Genomic DNA, 27,315 nt, shown 5'->3' on the forward strand with positions numbered 1-27,315 from the left:
GGAAAGAGGTTCCCCAGTTTCCCTCTCTGAACCCAGGAGCATCCCTCAAAGGAGGACTAGGAGTCTGGACAGTGAGCAAGAGTTGGTAGCCAGGACTCTTTAGTCATGTGCTTTTTGTGTTTATGTTCATTTTATAATATAGTGGGTGTTTCCTGTTGCAGCCACATATGGTGGAGGGGACACAGGAAATGCCTGCTTCCACACCCACGAAAGCACCGCCAATCCTTGGTGATGGGCCAATCCTTGGAGGACTGAGGGCCAACAGCATGTCCCTTAGCACTAAGATTTTCCCCAAAACTGAGAGGGTCATCTGTTGAAGTATGTGTCTCTGACTATGCTTGCTCCTGTGCATGAGGGTGAGCCTCACACATCTGATTGCTCACCTGCTACCGCCTTGTCTCCTAGGGGCCTTCTCAACCTGTCCTAAGGAAAACTTGTTTCTCTCCTTGCACCATGTGGAACCCAGAGATTGAACTCAGGTCGCCAGGTCTATCAGAGACAGATAACCTTTACCACTGAGTTATCTTAACGGCCCAAAGTGACACATACTTAAAAGCCAGCAAAAGCAGTCTACACTCTTACAATAAAGACAGATGGTTGGTCTTTGTTGTTGTTGTTGTTTTGTTTGTTTGTTTTTTTAAGGAGGCCAGCAAGACTTTGCAATAGTGACTCCCTGCTCCGCTCTCCCTGTCAAATTAACTCCTTGCTTTCTCAGCTCAGTCGCACTGGCCTTCTCTCCTTTGCTTAAATGTCCCATAGTCTCTCCCATACATGGGTCCCCTATTCCTAGTCCACCATCCCTACCCCACCTCTAGCACAGTGGTTCTCAACCTATTGGCTTTTGACCCCCCCCTGGGAGGGTCAAAAGACCCTTTTTATAGGGGTCGCCTATGACCACCAAAAGACCACAGATGTTAACGTTATAACCTGTAACAGTAGCAAAAATACTATAATTTTGAGGTAAGGATGAAAATAATTTTACGGTGGCATCACCACAACACGAACGGCTGCGTTAAGGGTTGCGGTGTCAGGAAGGTTGGGAAACACGGCTCTAGCAATCTCCCCTTTAAAGCCCAGCCGCGACAGTAAAGTCACGGTCAGCAGCTCTTTCAAGTCTCACATCTGTCACCACCCACCCTCCGAGCGGGAGACAGGCAAGGCTCCCCGAAACCTCGGTGTACCTCCCTTCCTGGCGCCAGTGCTGTGCCTGCCGCCTTATAATCGCTCGTCTCCCCTAGCAGCCTCGGAGCCCCCAGCCCAGCGGCCTCAACCTTCCCCGTGCTGCGACCCTTCGCTACACGCCCCCATGATGTGGCAGCCTGAATCATAAAATTGTTTTTGTTGCTACTTCATAACTGTAATTTTGCTACTGTTGCGAATCATAAAGGAAATATCTGTTTTCTGATGGTCTCGGCAACCCCTGTTTAACAAACAAACAAACAAACAAACAAACAAAATCTCTCAACGCCCCCAAAGGTGTCGAGACCTAGAGGATGACAACCACTGCCTTTGAGGGAAAGAACCAGCTCTCCTTTTCCTTTTCTCCTTTTTTTTTTTTTTTGTCCGGTTCTAGTACCGAACACAACGCTGGGCACCCAGAAGGCACTCAGATATTTGTTGAAGCCTGAAATAATGGATTTGGGTTTCTAGAGGGACGACATGCTGCCTTGCAGTCTGGCTTCAGAGGAGATAGTTACAACACAGAGGCATTGCTGATGGCAACATATTCCTTCCGAGGAAGATTTTCAAGTGGGAGAAAAACAGCCTCCCCAAACTGGCATAGACAGCAAAGAGTAAAAAGATGCGTTGTTCGTCCAACAGAGGAAATGCACACGATCGGAACGTTCGCAAGCCGTCTGTGTGGGATGCAAGGAGATTCCACCCCCACCTAAAGCCATATGCCAGGGAGAATCAGGGTAGGAGAACTCCCGAGAGGAGGCCTTAATGTGGAGCAGGCAGCAATACCGAGTGAGCCCAGGAAGAGGGCCGGGCAGGAGAGTCTTGATAGTACAGGCACATTGCTGGCCGCCCCTCTCCCTGTTACTCCCTTCAAGGGGTTGGTCCCCTTTGTGCTGTGAATGGAAATTCAGGGATCAACTCCAGGAGCGAGGGATGTCTGTTTCTTCACATTCAAGTTTGTCTGGCTGTGAGCATACATCTGGGTGAAATGAACCTAAAGCTAACATCAGTAGGCGCTCTCTACTCATCCTGGTGCGTATGTCTAGAACCCACTCCCAGATGGTTCTTTATGATCAGTTCTTCCCACTCTCTCACAAAGCAGGGCTGCGATCCCCAAACACCTATCTGAAGATTTTTCCCCCTCCATAAGAGTCACCAGGGTTGTCTACTGTGAGGCCTAAAAGCAAGCAAGCATTGTTTATGATGAGATGGTATGTCCCAAGGAAACCCATTTTCAGGGCTTGAGCCTTGAGTCAGAAAGAAACTGCACTGAAATGTGTATAGGACATAATGAGAGGCCATTTGCTTCCAAAGAAACACAGATTCTTGAAAACTGTAATACCAGCTTTCCCCAGATACTGATGGATTGAATATACAGCAAAATTATCAACATCCTCCCAGAGCCATGAAAAAAGTCCAGCCATCTGCCAGGCAGTGGTGGTGCACCCTTTTAATCTCAGCATTCAGGAAGCAGAGGGAGGCATATCTCTGAATTCAAGGCCAGCCTGGTCCGTAGAGCAAGTTCTGGGACAGCCAGGGCTACCCAGAGAAACCTTGTCTTGACAAACCATTAAAAAAAAATAAAACAAACAAAAACAAAACAAAACAGAACAAAACAAAAATTTAAAAAACCTAGCCTAGCCAAAAGAAACCCAGTAACAAAAGAAATGTCCTAACAGCTTCCCTACTGGTCAGTAATGAATTATTAGAAAACAAGGTGAAATGGGAGATCTCTCACTCTATGCGACGGCTAGGGATGAGGCTTTCAAAGAACAGTGCAGAGCTCATATGAGGAAACGTGCAGATGTTTACAGAGCATATGAAAGCAGATTCAAATAAACAGAGCGAGTAAATGGAAGAGCGCAGTCCTGAAGGAGAAGACTCAATATTGTCGGTAGGATGTCAATTCTTTATAAATCAATTTATAGCTGCCACCTAATTCAGCCAGACATCATGTAATGCTAACTCAACAAGCTATTTTTTAGTTCAGGGTGTGTGTGTGTGTGTTGGGGGTGGTGGTGGTGGTGGTTCTAAAGTTCAACTGGCTGGATAGTTGCATCAGATACAGTAGCCAAAGATTATTTCTGGAAAATAATACTGACAGAGATAGTCTGCACTACCAGACTTTAATACACAAATAAAAATTCTGTAATTAAAACAATATGGTTTCATACTAGGTCAGGCTGGAAGGAATAAATGGGCTAAAAATACATGCTCGTCTACAAGACTTTAGTGTAAGAGAGGCACTGGTTTAAATCAGTGGGGCCAAAAAAAAAAAATCCTTTCCTAATCAGAACTGCAAGAATTAGCTATTAAGAAAAAGTTAAATTTCTCTCATGTCTCAGAACAAAATGAGAAACCAGGACAAAAAGAGTTGAATGTGCAAAATGAATCCTCAAACAAGTAGAAGAAAATGCAAATGAACAAATATCAGAAGCCAGGAATGGGAAGGATCTTATAAGCATTAAAACAAAAAACAAAAAACAGGAGAACCCGGCACACAAAGCTGATGAATGGGACATAGCAAATAAGGCCTTCAACGTACTGGAGAAGCCATCAATGAATTTAAAAGACAAATGACAAACCAGAGAAATATTCCAGTGTTACACCAAAAGGTTAATATCCTCTTATGCATAAAGAGTTCTTATAAATCAATAGAAAAAAAGGATAAATATAAATAGAAGAAAAGCAAAGGACAGGAATGTCAATAAATGCTGAAACAAATGCTCTAGCTCACCGGTAATTAAGGAAGTACAAAGTGAGACCCTGAGATACCATTACTCACCACCTAACAGAATCCAATTTAAAAATTACAAAAGGCAGGGGGAGGCCAAACGCGTGTTCACACATGGTGGTAGTGGGGCTGAAAGACCCAGTCCTTCGGGGGCCATGTGACAATACAGATCTTCAGTGTATGCCTGCCTCCGATGGGATGACTGGTATTTCCAGGAATTAATCCCAAAGAAATACTCCAAGGGGTCCACAGACATTTGTCCAGTGCTATCTTATTGCAGTGTATTCTGTAGCAATTTTTTTTACAGTATTAAATAACCATAGGATCTGAATAGCCAACAAGAAAAATGAAATAAAACATGATACGTTAACATAGTGAAATATAAGGAAATATGGTCTTCTAAGATAATTTTTCTGAATGAGTAATGGCAAGGCACAATCAATATGAGATGTAGAGGGGAAAAGACAGGATATAAAATGATACATAGTTTCACCCCATTCTGCTGAAGGCAAAGCATAGTAGATTGTAAATTGTTAATTGTTTTTATCTCCGAGTGGTAAGATTATGCTTGGTTTTTCTTTCTGTCAAATTTTGCCATAAAGAGCATTACTTTTATAATTGGAAAGTTACATAATTTTTAAAAGATCAAACCTTGGTGATTCTATTTCTAGAATTCCATCCAAACATGACATCATCTAACACTCAACCATCCTATAGCTTGGTTCTATTATTTTCATATTAGCATGTGCAGTCAGAGATCCTGATACATTGATATGCCAGATATTGTCCTCAGAACTGGGTCTTGGCCAATCTGCCTGCTATCAAAATCATGAACCAAAACAATATAAAATAGCCACCATAGTGTCATAGGATAGGAAAACCATGTATATTCTATGAGAATGGTTGAATAACAGCATGAGGACATGGTGAGATAGGGTACAGCTATCCAACAGTGATAATTGGGGATTATTTTAATGATGGGATAATATTTGTTCTATACTGAATTGAAAAAGCAAGATGCAAACATTCATATGCAAACATGGCCAACTGTTGAAAAATATAAATCAGAAGGTTGGAAAAAATATAATGAAATATATTAATAATGGCTATCTCCAGACAATAGGTTTTCTAGACATTTTTACTTCAGATATGAAGTGTGAAAATATGATCCACATTTATTTTAAACAGCGAGCATTTATTAACTCCGGCACCTCGCTTCCTGATCCCTGCCAATCTTTTAAGGCCAAGGCCAAGGCTTACTTCTCCCTCAAAACACTCCTTGACTTGTTCAGTCTAGGAAGTTCCAAGCGAAGCTCTGGGGTTGGACGGATGGTTCCACAGGTAAAGGCACTTGCTGCCAAGCCTGAAGACCCGAGTTTGGTGCCCAGATGGTGGAAGGAGAGAACTGACTCCAGAAAGTTGTCCTCTGAGTCCCACACCTGCACCAAAGCATGCCTGTGCCTACCCAAACCCAAAACAGATACATAAGAACAACAAAGTGAAACTTTGACTCCTGGCTTCAGAAACTTTCTCAAGTGTCACTTATGACTTCAGTGGCTCTTAGGCTGGGCTCCTTATCAAGATCTTAGAGCACACCTGGAGCCTCCTAAGTTGTGGCTGTGAACCTGGCAGGCTGGCAGAACTGGTGCCCACAGAAATGTCATCACTCAGTGTGGCCTGGTCTTCATGGTAGGGGATGGGAGAGAGATGATATCATGAGCAGGAGCTATGGACCTCACTGATGGCTGCTCACCACAGCCCGTCTGTCCAGGAAGAAGTAACAAAGGAAATGAGAGATGAGAAAATTCAAGATGATGTAGTGAATTTTCCAAAACAGCAAATTTATTTAACTATTCTAAATTCTGGGCTTATATCCTTCCTACTCAATTGGTGATAAATACATACTGTGCTTAGAAATAATGAGGTATAGAGGGGAAATTTTTAGCATTATTTATCAAATTTGATACCTGACAGTCACATGCTGCTTCTATTATTTTTCATGTTTTCAAACCCATAAATAAATATTAAGGCTAACTTTTTTTGAATGGGAAGGGGGAGTTTAAATAATTTATTACCTTTGCAAGCCAAATATTAGTGCCAATTAGAATTGGAATATTTGTTACTCATCAGAGAAGCATCCCTAACTCCTCAATACACCTTATTCTTTTTCTCTTGCCAATTGTATTTTCTTGTAACATTTACAATTATCTAAACTGCACTCTGGTTGGTATCTATTTATTTTTCTTTCTTTTTATATCAAGCCTCCCTATGGAGACCGTATGTTTTGTGCAAATAAGTTTATTTGGACTTAATATTGATGTGGGGTAGATGCTTGATAAATATGTGTTAAATAAATAAGAGAAGACACTGGAAGCTGAAGATGGCGAAGGCTCACCAGAGTCTCAATTCAGTGGTAAACTCATTGACAGGTTCACCTAGGAATGTAGGTGAACCCTTGGGGTCTTGGGCCTGGAGAGAACTCTTGTAAAGGATTCCTTCACAACCCAGTCACAGTACGAATAAGACATCTGAAAAGGAGCGAATCTACACAGCCAGAGCATTCCCCTGGCACACAGCAGGACCTGGAAAGTGGAGGCAGACACACACCTTAGTTGTAAACAGCCCTCCAGCCCCCTTCTCTCCCTCTGGTTATCACTCTCCTCACCCAGACCTCTCCACTTCCCTTGAAAAACAAACCTCGTTGACAGAAGTTGATGAGAAAATGCCCTCTTGTGGGCGTGACGGCGGACCACCTCGAACAGTGTCACAGATTTCTAAAAATGTGGTTCTTAAAGAGAATTCCTTCATTTGATTTGAAGATGTGTTTTTGTTTTTGTTTTTTTTTTTTTTTAATTTTCAAAGACCAGTCCTTTGTTAAAGCTCAAATACATTTTGTGAGAAGCCATGAAATGAACTAAGGATCACGTCTGCCGAGTCTAACTTATCAAGTTCTGCTGATCTGCGGCGTCACAAAGATAATTATTCTCTTTTCTAAACTTCTGTGCAATTTGATAATGACTGGGTGACTTTTTTTTCTCCCCCTAATCATCACCCAGAATCTGCCTCCTTTCTGCTTCCAGGAACCCATCACCTGAGATTGACAGGCAGCAATTGAAAATAATAAAATTATGTAAGATGAGCTTGTAATCACCTGCATTTCACAAGAAGCAAAATGCATTTTGCTCCGGCTGAGGAACAGAAAGTTTCTTCCTCATTTTAAATCTGTATCAGAGGTAAAGCCTTCTATTAAAACACAATTCTCGGTCCGCTCACAGCCTCTGGCAGACTGCCAAGGAGACTATCATGGAGCTATTGCTGCAGAGAAGCAGTTTGTCAAAGGCACCGAGGATGCTCCCAAGAAAGAGGATGCAGCCTCCTGATTCTAGGGAGGGCTTTGCCTATACCTTCCCCAGCTCTGCTGGCCAGCCCGGCCCCCTGCACAGGGAAACTCTCTCTCTCTCCCTCCCTCCCTCCCTCCCTCCCTTCCTCCCTCCCTCCCTCCCTCCCTCTCTCTCTCTCTCTCTCTCTCTCTCTCTCTCTCACACACACACACACACACAAACACACACACACAGCCATCCTTTTTATGAGGAGACACATAAAAGGAAAGCATCGAGATAATTCTTCCTTCTTTCATTATTTTACACACACACACATACCACATAGTTAGTCATCCTTTTTACAAGAAGCCTCAGGAAGGACAACACTGAAACAATTCTTCCCTCTTTCACTATCTTTTACACACACACATACACACACACCACATTGAGGGTTTCTTCCTCCCTCTTTCTACTTCTTTTTTTTCCTTTTACCGTATTGCTATTTTCATAATGATTATTAAATTGCAAACTCCGCAATCCCAGATGTGGCTAACTGCAACCTTTTTGCTGGATATTATTTACAGGTCTGCACGACCACTTGGGGCCACAGTTATTTGAGAACACTGCCATGGTTGTGAAAGGCAAGCTCCTAAGCCTGCTTAGCTACCGTTAAGACAGTCCACAAACCTGACTCTTCTAAGAGACCTAAGTTGGAAAGAACCCTGGAGAATTAATTTTTAAGAGGAGACTTAGATCGCGGTGATGGACATTTTTTTTTTTATGAAGCTGATTGGTCCTTCCTCTTAAAAAAAACAAAAACAACAACAACAGGCTGTTTAAATTTTTCTCCTGTATTATGAGATGGCATTTCCCTGCTTCTGCTAGTATTAATGTGGGTCTGCTCATAGACACGTATTGCTCACTCTTGAGACAGAGAAGTGGAGAAATTAACCTTACTTTACAGCAACATTCCACTCCTGGGTTAGGTAAGTTTTCCTTTCAGTATGAGCAAACAAACCATGTTATTTTAATAACTGGAAGTTTTTAAAGTAGGGAGTAGCTGCTATTGGCATTATGTTGTATTTTCGGCTTTTTCGGTAGACGTGCTTCAGTTTCATCATCGGATACCGGTAATTACGTTTCTGATTTCTTTTGACCTGGTTCACTCCTCCTTGGGCAACCTGGTGGTCCCCCGCTCCCAGGAGGTCACTGTATTGATGTCAAACCCAGTGCGGACACCCTATTGGCATAGCACACTACAGCCCAGAACTCCTGGACTCAAGCGATCCTCCTGTCTCAGCCTCCCGAGTAGCTGGGACTACAGGCGTGCGCCACCGTGCCTGGCCTGATTTCTTTTAGTTAATCAAGCTTCCATCATAATTAAACATTTTTCAACCAAACATATGACAAAGTCACATGAGAAACTTCATTCTCAATTTTCAAAGAAGCACTTTACATTTTTTCCTAGGACTCCTGAAAAAAAATGTTCACGTTAACTTTTTAAAACCTCAACTCTGTACCCAAATGCCTGAAAGAAGAAGAAGAAGAAGAAGAAGAAGAAGAAGAAGAAGAAGAAGAAGAAGAAGAAGAAGAAGAAGAAGAAGAAGAAGAAGCTTGATGGTCCATGATCAGGCAGAATAGCACAGTGGCGGGAGCAAGGGAGACATGAACTCAAAGCAGAGGGAGGATGTGAATGTGGAGAGCCAAACACAGCCTGGACTTCACCAGGGAGCCCCAGACTTGCAACCTGACTCACAGCCAGCCTGTGAGAAAATGGACCTATCTTTCCTGGGTCTGATTCGGATGCAGTCATTTCGCGCTCTGCTGAAGGGATCCCTTATCAAGTCACACGCTTTCAGACATTATCCTTATTCGCATGATGACAACAGCTAACATGGTCAGAGAGGAAATTCTACCGGGCTTGCACTTTCCCACTCAGGACAGCTGGAAGCACTGCTGGGGGCAGAGGAAATGAGGGCTGGCTGTTCCCTGGCTCTTCTGTGTGCTAGCTTGTTGGGACTTGGTTCTGGCCCTACCTAGCCTTTCTTAGGCATGGCAGCCTTTTCTCTGCCTCGTGTGTCCAAACTGTAATACGCAAGCATTGGCCTAGATCTTTAGAGAAAATTCAACAAAGGAATATACACAAAAGATGAGGCCACCATCCCTCCCCTCCCACCCCAGCAGCACAAGGCAGGGCAGCAGGAGGCTTCCAGCAGGGCCAGCAGCAGCCTGTACCAGGGAGTCCCTACCTGCCTAGAACGGTGAGCAGGACAAAAGGCAGACAGGATAGCAGAAAGTGGGCAGGGCAGGGGAAGTGGAATGGGGTTCTTTCACTCAGCTAGCAAGAGACCTCCTTGCTCAGTAATGACCTTTCTGGGCCTCTAGCCTCTACAGGAAAGCAAATGGGTCCCCTGTGTCCAGGCCTTGGCTTGCAGAGCTGGCCTCTGTGCTTCATTCCCAGAGTAAAGGCATCAACATAGCTAAAAAATGTATCAATGAGCCCCAAAGGCCCAGAACACCAGAGGCTAAGCCGGAGACTGGCTACCCGAACCCTCTGCTTGGAAGAGGTGGGTGTCCGTCTGATCAGTTCTGTGGGTAACCATCAGAATTATCTGGGGATAAGTGTGTGATTGGAGCCATCACAGTTCAGGGACATCAGCATGTGAGGCCATCCACCAAGTCCTTCTCTCCGGTGCAGTCACCAAGTAGACTCCCAAGTTGGCTTTAGCTTCCTGCAGAGCTGATGTCTGCTCAGAAGCAGCACAGGTGTCCAGCTCTCTCATCATCCTTCTAGAGAGAAAAATCAACAGCAGGCCTTTACCTTGAGTATGCAGGCAGTCCAGCAAGTCCAATAAGAGAGCGGTTGGGCCAGGAAGGAAGATTGATTGGAGAGGGCACCAGAGAACTTGTGGAGTGGCGAGAATCCTCTATTGTTTTGAAGGATGATCACGCAGGCACTTGCAATTACTGAAACTCCGTGTAACGAACATTAAGATCTATGATTTTCATTATATTGCCTCAACTGTTACAAAACAAGTCAAATAAATACAGGTCCAGCATGGCAGTGGGAGGAGTTAGACAGCAAGTACCATATAAACCTTGTCGGACTTTTGAACTTATTTTCCTCAAGATGAATTCTGAAAATGCAATTAAAGAATCAATTTGGGTATGGGCTGGAGAGATGGCTCAGGGGTTAAAAGCGCTGCTGCTCTTCCAGAGGACTTGGGATTGATTTCCAGCCCAGCTCATAACTGTAGGCTAACTCCAGTCCCAGAGGAACAAACGCCCTCTTTTGGCCTCCTTGGACACTACCTGCAGTGGCGCACAAATACACATGCAGACAAAACACCCACCCATATAAAATAAAATATAAATTCTAATTAAAAAGGAATCAGTTGGGAATATTTGGAAATCTGTTGTTGTTTTTTTTTTTTCACAATAAAGCACAAATAATCATCATCATCATCTAGCCTTTCAGCAAGTTTTCAGTGTACAGTTCTGTGACCGTTCCTACACTCACTTTGCTGGGTAAGGGTCACAACGAGCAATCTCCATGACATGTTCATTTTTCCAAATGGAAACAGTAGCTTCCTGACTGCCACCATTCCGCGCAAACGGCTAATTCATGTACCTCATATGGGCGGACCCACCCAGCATTAGTCCTTTTGTGACTGTGCCCCTACATTTCACACATGTGAGAGGATTCCCTTCCTTCCTAAGGCTAGGTGCTGTTCCTCTGTATGCAGGTTCTGCATCCATCAATGGCCATGTTTACTTCTACTTTTGGAAACCGTGACTACTTCTGCTGCTATGTGTGCGTATCGGGACCATGGTCCAGTCTCTGCTTTTGCCTTTTTTGTGGTAAATGCTCAGCAAGTACCTGCTAGGTCACATGGTAACTGTGTGTCTAGTTTGTGGAGGAACCGTTGTATTTTCCACAGTGGTTGCCCCATTATGCGTTCGGAGCAGCAGTGCATGGGGCTTGCAATTTCTCCACATCTCTCTCTACACTTGTCACGTTCCGGTTTGGTAACAGACGTCCTCGTGTGTGCCAAGTGACACAGTGCTTCTGGCATGGATTCCCCTCATCACTGAGGTGCTGAACATATCTTGCTGTGTTTAGTGGCCACTGAGTTATCTTCTCTGGAGAAATATGCACTTGAACCCTTAGCTCATCCTTTAATCATATTGTTGTTGAGTCGAACGATTTTTCATTGCTACCAGGAAGTCCTGGGGACAGAATCCTGCCCCCCACCTCCTTGCCACATGCTCAGTCTCTAGACAATTTCCTGCCCCTACTCCTTTTTACCCTGCTCTTGATCCCAGGGGCCACATGGGTCCCCTCTAGCACAGCAACAAGCACCAGGTGGTGAGCTGCTTTTCCCTCTTCCTAGGACCAGGGAGACTCAAGTGGCCCAGGTGTCTATTCTAGATAGTAGAAGGAAAAAGAAAGTGTCTGGAGACCAGACATTCTGGGAGGCAAACCAAGAATAAAAACAATGACAAAGCCCTTGAATTGTGACTTCGCAGTTCAGTGAGTGTCCACCCGCCCCTGAAGCCTCCCTTAGGACTCCTAAAGTCAGCTCTTTTTTTGTGTGTGGTTTCTGCAGAACTGGATTGCAATTTTAAATTCTTAGGTGGGGGCCCAGAGCAGGGCCAAGGCTCTGGGATGCCCCGTTCTCTCATAAATCGGAAGGAGAACCCACTATGGTCTCTTATGGAATAGGAGAGCTAGCAGGAGCAACAGCCGAGAAACAAGAAGAGCATCACCTTCTTCAGATAGAACTCGGGGCTGCAACGCTTGCGGAGGACACAGCTCACAGCCAATGTGGAGCTGAAGTTGCTTTCTCTCAGCCAGACGGCAGCGAGGGCTGCTCTGGGTACACAGGTCTGCCTGCCTCCCTCTTTTCTGTGTCCTAGTCCATGGTGGCCTCGCAGCCAAATCTCTTCTCTCCTGGGAGCTCTGTCCACTGTACCATCTGACCTCTGAATCAGGGGCTGCCCAAGCGGACCTAGTCAGACACTGGCGCTGGTGAGGAACTGCCGCCCCCTTCCCTGCCACAAGAGAGACGGAGACCGTACAGAGCAGAACGTGACTTCTCCAAACACGGTTTCCAGGAAAATCATTTTTCTCCTCTGGGGGAAGAGGAACTGTTAAGTCTTTGTGCCATTTCGCTGTGGAAAAAGCCAGCTGCTTCACACCGCGTGGAGTGATCCACGCACTCCTTTTCTGCGGCACGCTGTGTGGACGGGTGGATTGCAAGGCTCTGGCGTGTCCCTGTGGCACATCGAGGCTTCAGCAAGAGCTGTGCTCCTTTCACAGTTGGAATATATTTTTTTTCCAGTTTTGATGATTAAAGCTGGTCGGAACAGCATGAACCAAATAGATTATAGCATTCCACTCGCAGGAAGCTCTTCACTAGGAGGACGGGCTAGCTACGCTGCTGCATGCGGCCTCCTGGCCTAACGAGCTCCATTTCTAAACGTGGCCCTTGAGCTTCCTAAACTCCACGGCCCTCAAGCTTTTGCTCAGAAAACCTTATTCAGGTTTCTCTGTGTAAGACCATCATAAATTTCTATTTCTCCAATAAGCAAATTCAATGACAAAATAATTCCTCCCCCCTCCCACCTTGTCCCAAGAGTTCAAGACAAGGCATTTTTAACAGAACAGCTTCAACGTGGAGGTGGGTGACGACATGACATGGTGCCTAAGCCAGGCTCCCCAGGGTCCCGTTAAGACCCTGCAGGCCTTAGCAGGCGCATGGAGGCAGAGCAGAGTCTCCTTGCAGTTACCAGAAATGGTAATCATGCTCTGGGCAGGAGACAGCAGGCAGCTGCCCCTGCTAAATTGGGCACTGGTGGACTGGACGAGGCAGAAGTCAGCCCACCTGTTGTGAACCCCAGTGGTGAAAAACCTGGCTTTGATAACAAGGAATTCCAAGTCCCAAGTGATCTAAAATCCGACCCATGCTTTGACCAAATGACTATATTTAGGTGTCTACGTTGTTCTATCTGTGATAGACAGGTGTGTAAGATTTTTTTTATTATTATTTCTTTCTTTCTTAAATGTTTTCATTTTATTTGTATGGGTGTTTTGTCTGAGTACCTGCCTGAGCCTCGTATGTGCCGGGTGCCCTCAGGGGCCAGAAGAAGGTATTGCAGGCCCAGGGACTGGAGCTACCGACAGTCGAGGCACCCTGTGGCCGCTGAGAATCAAACCTGTGCTCTTTGGAAGACAGCTAGTCCCCTTAATCAGTGAGCCATCTTCTGGTCTCCTTAATTTCATTTTATTGTGTGTCTGCATGTGTGCAGTTTTTCTATGTGTGCTGAGTTTCATGTGTTCACTGTGTGTATGGGGAGGGGGAATATGGGTGCTGCTGTATACCCATTTCTGCCTTCTCAACGGAGACAGGGGCTCTTGACAATCCTGGCGCAACGCCATTTTCAGCTAGACTAGCAGCCAGCAAGCTGAAGAAGCCTCCTGTCTTCCCTCTCCCCCTTCATCCTTCTCCAGCACCTGGGAGCATACAGCAACACTCACCTTTTGACATGAGTACTAGGGGGCTGAACTGGGTCCCTGGAGCTGTGCAGCAAACATTCTTACCCACTGAACCATCTTCCCCAGATTTTATTCTTGTTTTTATTTCCAGTCTGTCAAGAACTGACATGTGGAGTTGAGGATGTGGCTCAGTAATGTCCTCACATTTTGCCTACCATGTACAAGGCCCTGGGATCGACCCCCTGACATTGCAAAAGCAAACAAACAAGCTGACACGTGGTCCTACTCTGCATAGCTAGAACACCATCCACATAGCTTTGTTGATGGGAGTTCCACGCTGCTCCAACTGCCCTCTGCCTACTTCAGTGAGAGGAGCCATTGACTGTGTTCTTGGCCACCAAAGCAATGTTAAATGCAATCCTAGTTTCTAATAGCTCACTCCCAATTTACTTTGGCACCAGCTGTCTGGAAAGCCACCATTGCTGACACCTTTCCACCAGCTTGGAGAGACTGAGCGATGGCAGCAGCTGAATGGACCCCAGGGGTCAGGGCAACCCTGCATTCATGAGCCAACCCTCCTCCCTGGAACATTTCTCAATTTCCAAGTAGACCAGGGATTCTACAGTGTAGCTGACCAGTAAATATCAGGACATGCCAAGCCAAACCTGAATCTAATGACAAAGGCACTCCTTTGTCCCTTACGGACCACAAATTTTATTTATCCAGAAATAACTATTTGTTTTCAACATATGGTATATGCTGGTACTGTTACAAGTGCTTTGCAAATAAGAATTTAATCCCAAAAATTCAATCCTCATATATTCAAGTGAGCACCCAGGGGCCTTTGACCTTAAAGAATAGGCCACAAAGAACTAAGCCTCAAATGCAGATTCATACTCAAACTTTTTGCTCAATTCAAAAAATAATGGTAATAAGTTTATGTATGGAGATATTTGAAATTACAATAGTAGATCTTTGTTTCTTTGAATTTATTTTACATGTGAAGAGAAAATTAACTGGACCTCCACTTATTATAATGTCACCTGTGGTAATTAGCAAGCAATTTGATTAAACACAGGAGAAGGATTTTTGTTATACAATAGGCCATTTATAGTCCTTATAGAAGGCATATTGGCCTTCTCTTTTCTCTATATAGTCAAGCAGTTGTGTAGACAACTGGCGTGGATATATCATACCCACCTCCCATACTTGATCTGACCTTGGGCACATGTCTGCCTCTCTAATTCATTCCCAAAATGGGAATGACAGAAGGTGAGCAAGAAGATGAGGTACCACAGGACAAGGAGGATTCATTCCTTGGAGCTTCTCAGCACGCAGGAAAAGCATCTACGCTCAAAGTATCTGTACCAGTACCAAACATGTATCAGTAAGCTTCCCTCCAAGGTTAATAGCAGCTGTGATTCAGAAGCTAGGGTCTCCAGTTGGAGGCGAACAGAAAAATTGAAAGAGAAAGGTAACATTGTTTCATTTTTCTCAAACCCAGCCTTCACTACCCCTGGACACTTGTCATTGTTACTAAATGCCCAAAAAGAAGCTGTTAGTTCAGCCAAAGTCTGTGGCTGGTGTTTGGTTTTCAGAAAACAGCCACAGAATCCTCATGTGTCATCATCTTTCTTCTCAAACGTGGTTGCCTTAAAGATAAAGAGGCCCCCCACCCCTCAAGCTACTGTCTATACCACAGGTTCTCAATCTGTGGGTCGTGACCCCTTTGAGGGTGGAATGAGCCTTTCACAGGGGTGGACTAACAACAGCAGAAATAACAGCTGTTTACACCGAGATTCACAACAGTGGCAAAGGTTGGAGCTCACCACAACATGGCTGTTTGATAGGGTCCCAGCATTAGGAAGCTTGAGAACCACTGCTCTGTATGTAGAGAAGGGGGGAAAGCAGAGGTGGTGCGCTGGCTGGAAAAACATATAGGAGAGGCCTGCCGGCCCAGAGATGGCCAGATCTGGCAGTGGACACCGTCGCCCAACGCTGCCTGGGTTATGGCTTCCTCACAGGCTTGGCCTCAGGTTTGGAATGAATGCCCCTTTTCCACTGGGCCTCGTTGCTCCTGAGTTGGGAGCCTGAAGAGAGGCAGCAGAGATGACTCCTTAACGTGTGCTGGAGGCTTCTGTCTCACGGAAAGAGTCAAACCAGGAGAGAAGCGGATGGCAGATGTGGTGCTTGCTACCCCTCTCCCATGGCTGTCTCCGTGATTTGTAGTGGTTTTATTTTTTTCTTTAAAACAATGCTGTTTTTGAAACATCACAAATTTTAAAATCTGCACGAGGAAGACACTTCGCTAGTGAGAACGTTATGAAAGACAAGACTGTGTGGGCTTTCCAAAGTCCCAGATAGATCTAGTTATCACTGGGATGATGCAGCTCCAAGAGAAAATTAGTCTTCAAAGTCTCAAGTCATAAATCCTCCAAGATTCCATTTAGATTACTTAGAATTCATCAACAAGCATATTTAATAGATACAGGCCCAAATATAGTATCTAAAATTCTACACAATGACACTCTGAGCATGTATCTACGCAGTCACTGAGTGAAAAGAAAATTTGAACCGTAGGCTTTGATGTTTATCACCTGATACCTTCTCTGGGTGGAAAGGCACACAGACAAACACTTTTACCAAGGAATTTAATGCCAGACATTGTGCCAGACACCCCTGACATTAAAAAAAAAAAAAAAAAAAAAAGGCTAGGTCCAATTAGCATTGAGTAGGTCTAAGTATAAGCTTGACTTTATTTATTTTTTCTCTGTAGCCATTTCTTTTCTACACAGACTGTACGGAAACAGGTCCCATCCAAGCATATGGAAGTTGTTCTCATTAGTCTTCCAGGTATAAATGGAACCAGGTAGACTGATATAAAAAATAAGTCTGACAGTGGATGTTGGCAAGACTAGGTTAACTGTCTTAAACTCATGTTCCTTCTAATATTACTATTTTACGTAAAATATTAATTAGCAAGAGTGAGGCATGGTGGCCCATGCCTTTAATCCTAGTACTCATGAGACAGAGGCGGGAGGATTGCTGTGAGTTCAAGGCCAGCCTGGTCTACATAGCCAGTTCTGTGCTAGTCAGGGTTACAAAGTAAGACACTGTGTCAAAAAAGAAAAATAAAAGGGGGTGTCGTGTCGAGGGGAAAGAGGGGAAGAAATTCGTTTCCATGGACAACGAACTAGCTCCTCATACACGGAAGGCAGCATGAACTGGTACAAGCACACCAAGACTTGCTGTGTACAATCAGAAATGAACACCGCGCTGGGAATGGGGTTTAGGTAGTAGAGCGTTTGTTTACCTAGTTTGCATGAAGCCCTGGGTTCTATCCTCAACATGTGAAAGCCTAGCTTGGTCACACACACACACACACACACACACACACACACACACACAGCATGCATGCGTGCACGCCCATGAGACTTAGTAGCTGAGGATTCTGTGTTCGAACTCAGCGGTATGACCAGCCACATCAGTGGCTGTATGTGGCTGGGCCTGTGACTATGGGCCACTTGATTACCTCTGAGCTTCATCATCGTTTGTAAAGTGTGGATAATCCCTGCTTCATGGTGTTGATACGAGGATTAGAGATAATATATGTAAAGTACTAAAATATGGTGGGCAGCCCTAACCAGAAGCTATTATTATTTTATTATTGGGGCTTGAGAAAGGTTTGCTGATTGAATAATAGGTAGATTAGCTGACCTCTGAAATCCACGACAATGCTAAAATTATGATACTAAAAATGGAATTAAAAGTTCATATACATCAAATCCATGAAGGGTTATTTTGAACCGTTGGAATTGTGATGCAAATCATCTTACGCTTTTCAGAGCTCATATTATCATATGAAGCTCACAGACTGCAGCATACACACACCCTGACAGATCATTAAAAGACTTAGGATCAACACCGGGAGGGCTCAGTGTCCCACTGCAATCCGCTCCGTAACTTGCTGTCACCTCTCTGAATGTCCACGCTCCAGAGATCTGTATGTGAGTCATTCTATCTATCTATCTATCTATCTATCTATCTATCATCTATCCATCCATCCATCCATCCATCCATCCATCTGTCTTTCTATCTGTGGTACAAGTTTTTAGCAGGTTTTCCTGTTCATTTCGAAAAACACATTTTTAGGTTAATTTATGTATTGTGTGTGAACCTTGTTTTAAAACGCGAATTGTGCATGCGTGTGCCACAGCGTGCTTGCGGGAGGACGCAACACTCGCAGCAGGAGTCGGCACCCTCCTTCCACCATGGGGATCCCTAGCAGCCAACTCAGATCCCAAGGCTTGCCAGCAAGTGTAAGTCAGTGGTTCTCAACCTTCCTGATGGTGCAACCCTTCAATACAGCTCCTCATGTTGTAGTGAATCCCAACCAAAAAATTATTTTCGTTGCTGCTTCATAACTGTACTTTTGCTGCTGCTATGAACTATAACGTAAATAGCTGATATGGGAACCCTGTTGAGAGCCGCTTCACTGAACCATCTCACCGGCCCGAGGAGGGGTCTCTTCCGGTCCCAGACAACTACCATGCTTCCTCCCAGGAGCCTTGTGAGACAACGGCTCTTGCCAAGGTTACACAGAGAGTGGACTGCAACCTCCATACGAAGCCCCGCAGCCACCCTTTCTTCAATGTCACCAAAATTCAGCCAAACCCCCCAAGGCAAAACACAAGAAACTGGAGAGACTTTCGAGGGAATGCGCACACCAAACAGGAAAGAAGAATGTCAGTGACACCTACCGCATTCCATATTTGACATTATTTCGACTGGCTGCATTCCTACCAAGTTCCTAAAACAAGAGACCTACATTTGTCGGTGCTAAAGTGACGGGATGCAGTGATCTTATTTCTGGGTATATGCTGTCAAAGAATGAAGAGCCTCATTTTGAAAGCTATCCACACAATCGAATTCACTGCAGCATTACTCCCAGGAGCCTAGAGGTGGAAATGACCCATACATTCACCAACAGACGAACAAAATATACATATACTCAATGGAATATTAACCAGTTTTTAAGGAAGGAAATTCTGACATATGAGACTGCGTGGAAGAAAATGTGATCGCCTGACGCTAAATGAAATAAGCTAATGATGAAATGATAAAAGGCTTATTTCATTTACACGTGGTATCTAAAATGGTCAAGTTTATTGGAACACAAAAGAGAATGGTGGTTGCCCAGCAGAGGGAGGAGAATAAACATTGGCATTTAAGGGGTGTAGGATTTCTGTACCACAAGACGAATAAGTTTCCGAGACCCATTGCTCAGTAACGGAAGCAGGAATACTCACCACACGGCTCACATAAGAATGGTGGAGACGGTAAACTCTGTGCTATTGTTTTAAATCACAATTTCAAAAAGTGGCACAGCACATATTTGTGTGTATAAGGACAAACGCACGTCTATATGTATATGTGTAATTTATCCAAACTGGTCAATGACTTAGAGGTTTCAGTACTTCATCACATGGATGCTAAAAGGAGACACTTGTAGGACCAGCGGTAGCCTTCACCATCCGGGATGTGACCTTTTCACCTCCCCCAGATCCCCTGCCGCGCCCATGCTCCTCGGTCCCTGTCCTGGTGTGTGAGTCATCTGTGCAGCTCGGAACCATTTGTGTTTCACAGAGCTACCCTGCCTCGCAGGAGAGAACCCTCTCCTTTCCCACCCTAACAGTGGAAATGCCCGTGAACAACGAGGTTCATTCCACCGGGGACTGGGCTGCAGCCTCCGGTGATCAACTGGCCTCCTCCTAATTTGCAGCTCCTGCTGCCCTGGTTTCAAATGGTTCCCTCCAAGGGCACAGGGTCTGCCTTTGTGACCTCAGACTTGAGCAGAGCAAATGTGTCGGAGGGAGAGCTTTAGGGTTTGATTTTTAGGATAGCTGTGATCTCAGCATTTTTTATTCCAGATTCTAGTGACGAATTCTAATACATACCTTTCCTTACTAACCAACATTATTATAACCATTTTCTAGGGTAAAAGTCATTGCATGTGAAGTATTTTGCAGGAACCATCCTACCTAACTGTTTATGCATACTAGGAGATGACCCTAGATTTTTTTTTTTTTTTTTGAGCAGTAGAAAACTGCTCATCAAGTAGAAGTATTTTCCCAGTTTCTAAACATTCATGCTGAGCTGTGCCTAGCACTAAGAAAGGTCTGGGCGGGCAGATCTGTTATAGACATGTCTCTTTCTCTAGTCACCTTACTGTAATTACACCAGTTTGGCTTCATCCACGGCTCTCGAAGGCCGCAGTTCTTATTCACAGTGTTTCTTCCTCCTCCTACTCCCAAGTAGGCGCTTAGTTGACAGATTATAGAATCATAAGGTTGGCTATAATTCCATTTCTCCTTCTGACTTTGAACTTAAGTGTTCCAATTACTTTGCCTGATCCTAATAAGTCAGTAGCGTGCAAATGCTTGCCTTGATATTTCTGAAATATACAGGGCTGCGATTAGCATGGGATTGCATCATTAGAAAGCAAAGTTGAAAGCGGATGAGCAAAATCATCACTTGCAGTTAAGTAAAACTGTCTGTTCCGAGGACTTACAATGTTACTGTGATCCTAGAGGCACTTTGCGCTACAACTAAATATATGTTATATTTTGAGAAATCCTCTGATGTTCTGGAACCTTCTGGCTCTATCCATTACTGGAAGAGAAAAGATCTTACAGAAGGACAAGCAGACTTTAATACGTGGCTTTGATGGCTCTTCAAGCCCTATCAAGCTAAAGACACAAAAGAATACTTATTCCACAAAAGGAGGAAGGGGAATGGGAAAAGAAGACAAGAGGAAAGAGAAAAGGGAGAGAAAAGTAGGAAAGAAAAACTTCAGTCAATTCTGTTAGATTAAAACTGACATCTTTTGGCCATTAAGTAAGAGGCTTTATTTTAAGCCTGTGGGAGGAAACACACACACACACACACACACACACACACACCACAGCCGTAACAAACACTATACTGATGGTGTTTTATCTCTGTGTTCCTGGGAATCACATAAACTTCTGGAAACTAGTTCGGGAAGAGAGGGAAATGCTTTCAATTAGGAATGAGCTGCAGCCAAATCAAATTATAAATGGGGGGGAGGAAGATGGCACAACTGAAATTGATGCCAAAGATTTATAAGGTTGATTAAGTAAACAAAACCAGAATGGATCACCATGGAAATGTATGAATATTGAAACAGGCGAGATTTGAATAGACTAATGATATGCCTCCCTTAGACTGACAGGTGTTGATAGTAACTGTGACACTCCGTCACTCCGTCTACACTAAAGTCTACACTTCTAACGTGTTTATTCCTAGAAAATAGAGGCCGGATTTAACGACTTCTTTAGTAATAGCTTACAAGCAAAAAAAACCCATCTTCTAGTCTTAAAAAAAAATACAGACTCAATTCTCATCTACTTGGAAACAAAACAACAAAACAAAACAAAAATGCCTTCGTGCATTTGCGTTCTGGATGTGAGGAACCACAGTTAGCAGGAGTCATTCTCTTGGGCTTGTCGGTCGTCTTTGTTCTAATAGACCCCTCACAAAACCCAATTCTGCTGTGGCTCATCTCCCACACTGAGTATTTGGAGTGTGACCACCATTCACTAGAAACATAAACTCAGGAGACCCAACATCAAGTCCCCACCCCCACCCCACACAGAAGAAACCAATAACCCTTAATCTATTTGTTTCCATGGCTACCATAGGATATTTTATTTCAGTAAAACTCTTAGGCATTTCGTTTGGATTGTTGCTTGCAAATGAAAGTTGGAGACCTATTCATTTCCACAACCCAGAGCAGAAATGGAAAGACTGGACCAAAGACAATGTTTTTTTTTTCCTTAATCGTAGACTAATACGATCCCCGTGCAGAAAAGTTATTAAAATTGGCTAAATGCATCAGCCCATAAGCGAAGTTAAACATTATTAAATTCGTATAGGGTTTAAGAGCACACATGCTACTGATTTCCTGGTTTGTAGCAATGTGATAAATCTAATGCACTCCAGAACAATATAATGGGACCATAGACACTGAGACCCTCTGCTCCACACATGTAGGAGCATGCAGACTGTCAAATGCATGCATGACAACCGACCCTTAAATTATTCTGTGCTTACCACATACGTTTCCGCTAAGTGTCAAGATGAGCAATCTATTCGGTTGTTCAACATCCCCCCCCCCCCCCGTGAAAAAAAAATAATTAAAAAGTTAGCTCTCCACCTCCCTCCTTAATTTAAATTTAAAAAGTCAGGAAAGAGGAGGGCTAATTAAATGTGCTGCCATTCACCCTGAACGGAAAGAATTTCTCAAATCTACCCTCCCTAGGCTGAGTTAGCAGGAAGACCACACGGCAGCGGGGAAACTCTGTAGTGACTTTAAATGGCTTTAAAGCGAAGGAGATGAGGATAAATACAGCTGTAACCAGGACAGATCCTAGCGTTGCTCAGCTGATGAGGGGCTGGAGCCTGCCGCGGCGGAGCCCGGGAGTCCCAGAGCTGAGAAGTGGAAGTTTCTCGGCAGCCGCAGCCCGGCGTCCTCCGCGTCTCAGTCCCTCCGGCGAGGAGGTCTCGCCTAATGCTACATAAATATCTGCGTTCACGATTCGCCCCGGGCGCGCCGCGCCGCAAACGCCACAGGGAGAGAGGAGACGCTTCGCAGAGCCACGCGTGCGGCAGCACCAGCTGCTCTTCACCCACCGGCATCCCTGGGGACCCGCGGGAGATGTGGCAACTGACCGCGGCTGCCTTTCGGTTCCAGAGGCCACCGGTGAGAGAGAGAGAGAGAGAGAGAGAGAGAGAGAGAGAGAGAGAGAGAGAGAGAGAGAGAGAGAGAGAGAGAGAGAGCGAGAGGACCCGCTTCTCGGCGGGCGGACCCAGGCACCCGAGACTCGCGCGTGGCGGTCGCCGGCTCCCCCGAGAACAGCCGCAGGCAGGCGGTGCGTCTCCGCCTTCCCCGGGCAACGCACGCCGAACCTGCCCCGGGCTCAGCCTCGCACCGAAACTGGGCTCTGGACTCCGCCATCCGGGCCGGAGCGAGCACGCCTCTCTCCCCCGGGGCCTGGGGCCGACCCTGCCCAGCGCGGGCACCCGCGCGCGACCACAGATAACCCTCCTGCTCTCGGCCAGCTCCAGGCCACGGGGAGCCGGACGTGAGCCCCGCGGCCAGCCTGCACTGCCGGTGGCAGTCCGGGCGCGCGGCCACCTACGCGTCCCCGGGTCCACTATCCCACACATAAACAACCCCTCCCCACTCGCCACCCCCCCCCCGCCCTTCGAGTCCCCGAAGCTGTCCTCCCACCTCCAGCCCCCGCTGGAAACCACAAGGTGTCAAGGGAACGAAGGGGGGAGGTCACAACACACCCTGTGGGGGGGTTCCATCCAGACGATTTTCAAGCTCTTCCACCTCGAAAGTTACTTGGGATCCAGCGAAGAAACCCTGTCCCCAAATGCTAGGGCTGAGAACGCGAGGGGCAGAACCCATCCTCTGGCTTCCCTTGGCACACGGGCGCGCACCTCCCCAACCCGCAGGGCACACAGCCGCCCTGGGGGACCAGCTCTCCAGTGCTTCCCGGGGGCCCCCCGGCACTGCATGGGGCCCTGGGCCGCGCAAGGGGTGGTGGCCAGGAGAGGGGCGCACACGCCTCGGCACGGCCCAGCTCTGCCGGGGTCCGGGGTCACATAAGCTTCCAGCACCTTCCATCACCGTGACAGTCGCCCCCCAAAGCATTCCCTGCATAACACACCCGGGGGCAGGAAGTTTTTTCCCCCCCGTTTTTTCCATCCCCGGAGCAGCGCAGGCGCAAGGGCTCCTGCAGGCTTGCGAGTCCAGACGCGGGAGGCTCCAGCTCCAGCCGCCGCTGCTACCAGAGCCGAGCCCAGCGTTCCGGGCTCCGGGCCCCACTCTCAAGTCCTGCCCGGCCCAGCAGCTCCTAGGACCCTGGGAACACCCCCCCCACCCTCGCCTCCCCGCCCCGCTCCGCATCCTAAGAGCCCCAACCTGCCCCGGCTCTTACCTGCGGCCGCGCCGCTCCGGCCCCGGCCCGACGCGCAGGGAGCCCAGGGTCGCGGATGGGTGCAGGGGGGCTGACGACTAGGGGACGGCGCCGGCGGGTGGCGGTAGCTGGGGCCGCTCGCGTCCTGGCCGAGAGGAACGGATCCAGGTCCACCCCCTCGCGTTCCTGCTCTCCGCCTTCTTCCCCTTTCCCTCCTCCTCCTCCTCCTCCCCCGCCGCCGCCGCCGCCTCCCGGCAGCCCAGGGAGGATGCCCGGGAGAGGGAAGTCGGTCCTTCTGCCTGGCAGCCTGCGCGGCTACGCGCGGTGCGGCGCGGCTCTCATCGAGGCGGCGGCGGCGGCGGCGGCTCCGGCAGCATCGCCCCCGCCCTCTCCCCGCAGCCGCGGCGGCCGCGGGGCTGGGGCTGGCGGCTCCGGGCTCCCGGCTCCGGGCTCCGGGCGGGGGCTGAGCTCAGGCTCGGCGATGGCCGGGGCCGGGACTGGAGCTGCGGCTGGCTCGGCGGCGGCGGGGACAGCGGCGGCGGGGACGGCGGCGGCGGCGCGGGGGTTGGCGCGGCCGCGGCGCGGGGACCATGCTCCCTTCTGGCTCGCTCCTCTCCGGGTACCGTCTGCTTTAGCTGCGAGGGAGGCGGGCTTCGGCGCGCAGCCAGGGGCGGGCGGAGCCAATCACGGACGCCCGAGTGGGCGGGGGCGGGGGGTGGGGGAGGCGGGGCGCCCCCGGCCCGGCTTAGCGCTGGGCTCTCGGGGCCCCAGGGATCCCCAGCAGCCGTGCGCCGGGCCCCGGGCTCGGTGCCAGCGGGTGTGTCCATCGTCCGTTCGCCGCCCCCGCCCCCACGCCGTGACTCCCGGCTCGCCCGGCTCCGTGGCGGCTCCGGATAGACTCCCGGCGCGTGGCGCGGCTTCTGGGCCATGGCCTCCGGGTTCTGAGGGCCCAGGGTTGAAGCATCCGGACCGAAGGGAGCTTCCATTCTGCTCCCTCAACACCTGAGGAAACTGGTGGAAAAGTTTGAGGAAGAGAAGTCCAATCGTCTTCCAGCTTCCGCCCTTTCTGTGACACCACGGCCACGAGAAGGAGCAGGAAACGTCCACATCTCCGGAGGACCACCGTGAGCCACGCCAATCCTGTCTTTTTGCATCTGCCCTGCCTCCCGGAGCATGTACGAACTTTTCTGTTTCCACAGACCTCCCTGGGCTGCCCAGACCACACAGGCCTGTCTGCCTGCTCTGACACTCCAGCTGCGGCCAGTACCCAGCCAGCCCTCCCAAGGGCCACACTGACCGAGCCTTCCCCTCTCCCTGTGCGTGCTGTCTACGCAGACCCTAAGTGGAACACTAAGAGAAACTTTGGCTGAAGACCTGTGGCTACCGGCTGGGGGCTTTCTCATCCCGACAGAACATTTTTTTTTCTTTGCCTGTCTTCCTTGGCTTACTAACTCTGCAGGTCTGTTTCTAATTCCCAGATTCAAAGCTCCCCTTGCCTGTTTTGAGATTCGGAGGGAAAGCCTGTGATTCGGTTCCCCTCCATCCTCCAGACCAGTCTGAAGGTTATGGTCCATGGTCCGAGGGTTCGTTTTTTCCCCCCTTCACTTCTCTACCGGTTACTCCTCCCCACAAATACTCTGAGGCCTGGTTAGAAATTGGGGGTGGTTAGGTAATGGGGGGGCGTGTTGCTGGTTCTTAGGGTCGATCTGGGAGGGTTTGTCTGAGGAGGCTTCGCTAGGCTGCACCCAGGTCTTTGCCAGGGAAGAGGGAGGACTTTGTCAGAGGTCCTTTCTGTCAGCGGCCTCCTGTGATGTCAGATCCACAGCTCTGCTGTTTCGGCTGTGAACTCGGTGCAGGGGTTGTGTATCCTTCAACATCTCATAGGAAGCACAGTACAGTGTCATGTCTGATAAATAATAAATAATAATAATCTACTGAAGGTAGCAGAACTGTCAGAGAAGAGAAGGGAAGACAGCAGGGAGAGAGCCCATTGGTGTTACAGTGACTGCATTTCCTGGGGGGGGGGGGATATCAGATGAGGTTTTGGTGTATGAAAGCTTGACAGGTGGGTTGGGGGTGCAGAGTGCTTGTATCCCACAGGAGGCTACCCCATGACAGGACATCAATGTGACATTAAGACAGTGACAGAGGCTCTTCAAAGGGAGATAGGGTGGGAGCTGGAGGGAAAAGCAGCTCCTAGAAGTCCTCAAAGTACGCCGGAAGGTGAATGATAGGTGTGGCCTGAATACTAAGTTGGCAAGATAGTGAAAGAGGTACCAGAAGGAGATAGTAGGGGAGAGAAGCAGGGGTCACTTGCGATTTGAAATAGATGCAGAGGCAACATCTCAGCCAGAGAGAAGAACAAGGCCACGGGCAAGCCAGTTGCGTGGGAAGCCATCCTCTGAGATGATCTGCGTGTGCACATCACAGGAGTCCACCAGCTAAATTCCGGGCAGCTTCCTGTACAGTAGCTGTTGGCACTACAGAAAGTGGCCAAGGTTTGTAGGGTCTGAAATAGGTTAAATGCTGGCAATTTGGACATGAGTCATTTCTGACCAACTGTTTTGAACAATCCTGAAGTGAATATTCATTGGGACAGCACATTCCGGGAATCCGTCCTCAGCTCTCTTTAGGTGAGGATAGAAAAATTCTCCCAGTTATCAGTGGACTTGGGGAGGGGCATGTATGCAGAGGGTGGAGGAAGGGAGGGATTGGGGCGGGAGGAGGGAGGGAACCACAGGGGGGATACAAAGTGAATAAAGTGTAATTAATAAAGAAAAAGAAGATAAAAAAAATTCTCCCAGTTGCCTTGCTAGGCATTGTCAGAAAAGAGGGGCAGGCTGGCATCTTCGCCTAGAGGAAGGCTTTCTTTGGTTAGCAACGCCTGCTCATAAGGAGGTCAAAATGCCAGGGGAAAAAAGATGAGCTATAGGGATTAGAATGACGGAGGGTGCGTCCACACAAGTCTCACCTTACCCTCATTTCATCTGAGCCTGAATGCAAATACGATTTGGAGAAACCACATCTTCTTTTGTGGAATCACGTCTAGCTGCCAGCTATTTGCTGTGAAGCTGGACTGCGTATACACAGGTCTGCCCTTGTGCTGGTTGGGTTCTGTTGTTGTTGCTGAACCGATACAAGCTAGGGTGGTTTCGTAAGGTGGAACCCTGACTGAGAAAACACTTCCACCTGCATGATCAGTAGGACAGTTTGTGTGTTGTCATATGTGGCAGGGTCAGAGTCCTTAGAGGGTTCAGGTCAGCCTACTGGTGAATGTGCAGCCTCAGGTGCAGTGGAGACCCCAGGACTGTGGGATAACTACCAAGGATGGTGGCACATGTAAGGTGAACTGGCTTAAACCTAGGAGAAAAACCAAATGTGCTGTGCGTGGCAGAGCTTGAGAGGTGGATCTACCCAAGTCATTTGGAGCCCAGAAGCTTGTGCCTTCAGGATGTTGAACACTGAGTTATTTACAATGCTGGAGTTTGGTTTGGTTTTGCTTTGCTTGTGACTGTGCCTTGGTCTTCCTTATTGTAGTAAGAAAGTATTTAAGTTGTTTTATTTTTATTTTGT

At 47.4% G+C, this 27,315-nt stretch overlaps 1 protein-coding gene and 1 long non-coding RNA gene across 7 annotated transcripts in view; one reads left to right on the forward strand and one right to left on the reverse strand.

The window, feature by feature from the left end:
- Klhl29 (kelch like family member 29) overlaps positions 1-23,897 on the reverse strand; it is a 294,873-nt gene extending 270,976 nt beyond the window's left edge. For 2 of the 5 annotated variants that reach the window (XM_021644969.2, XM_060365570.1), the window contains exon 1: positions 23,764-23,897. Coding sequence is in view for 2 of the 5 variants with exons in the window: in XM_060365551.1 (XP_060221534.1) it covers positions 23,111-23,128 (18 nt within the window). In the remaining 3 variants the exon portion in view is untranslated. Of the gene's footprint in view, positions 1-23,110; positions 23,241-23,763 lie in introns of those variants that run through there. The other 3 variants (XM_060365561.1, XM_060365551.1, XM_060365555.1) reach the window with 3 other exon arrangements.
- LOC110553182 (uncharacterized) overlaps positions 22,229-27,315 on the forward strand; it is a 58,493-nt gene continuing 53,406 nt past the window's right edge. Inside the window, exon 1 of one of the 2 annotated variants that reach the window (XR_009585105.1) lies at positions 22,229-22,517. This is a non-coding gene — a long non-coding RNA (uncharacterized LOC110553182). Of the gene's footprint in view, positions 22,518-25,210; positions 26,376-27,315 lie in introns of those variants that run through there. The other variant, XR_009585104.1, reaches the window with a different exon arrangement.

Source organism: Meriones unguiculatus, chromosome 1 (assembly GCF_030254825.1).
Source record: "Meriones unguiculatus strain TT.TT164.6M chromosome 1, Bangor_MerUng_6.1, whole genome shotgun sequence".
Taxonomy (NCBI): Eukaryota; Metazoa; Chordata; class Mammalia; order Rodentia; family Muridae; genus Meriones; species Meriones unguiculatus.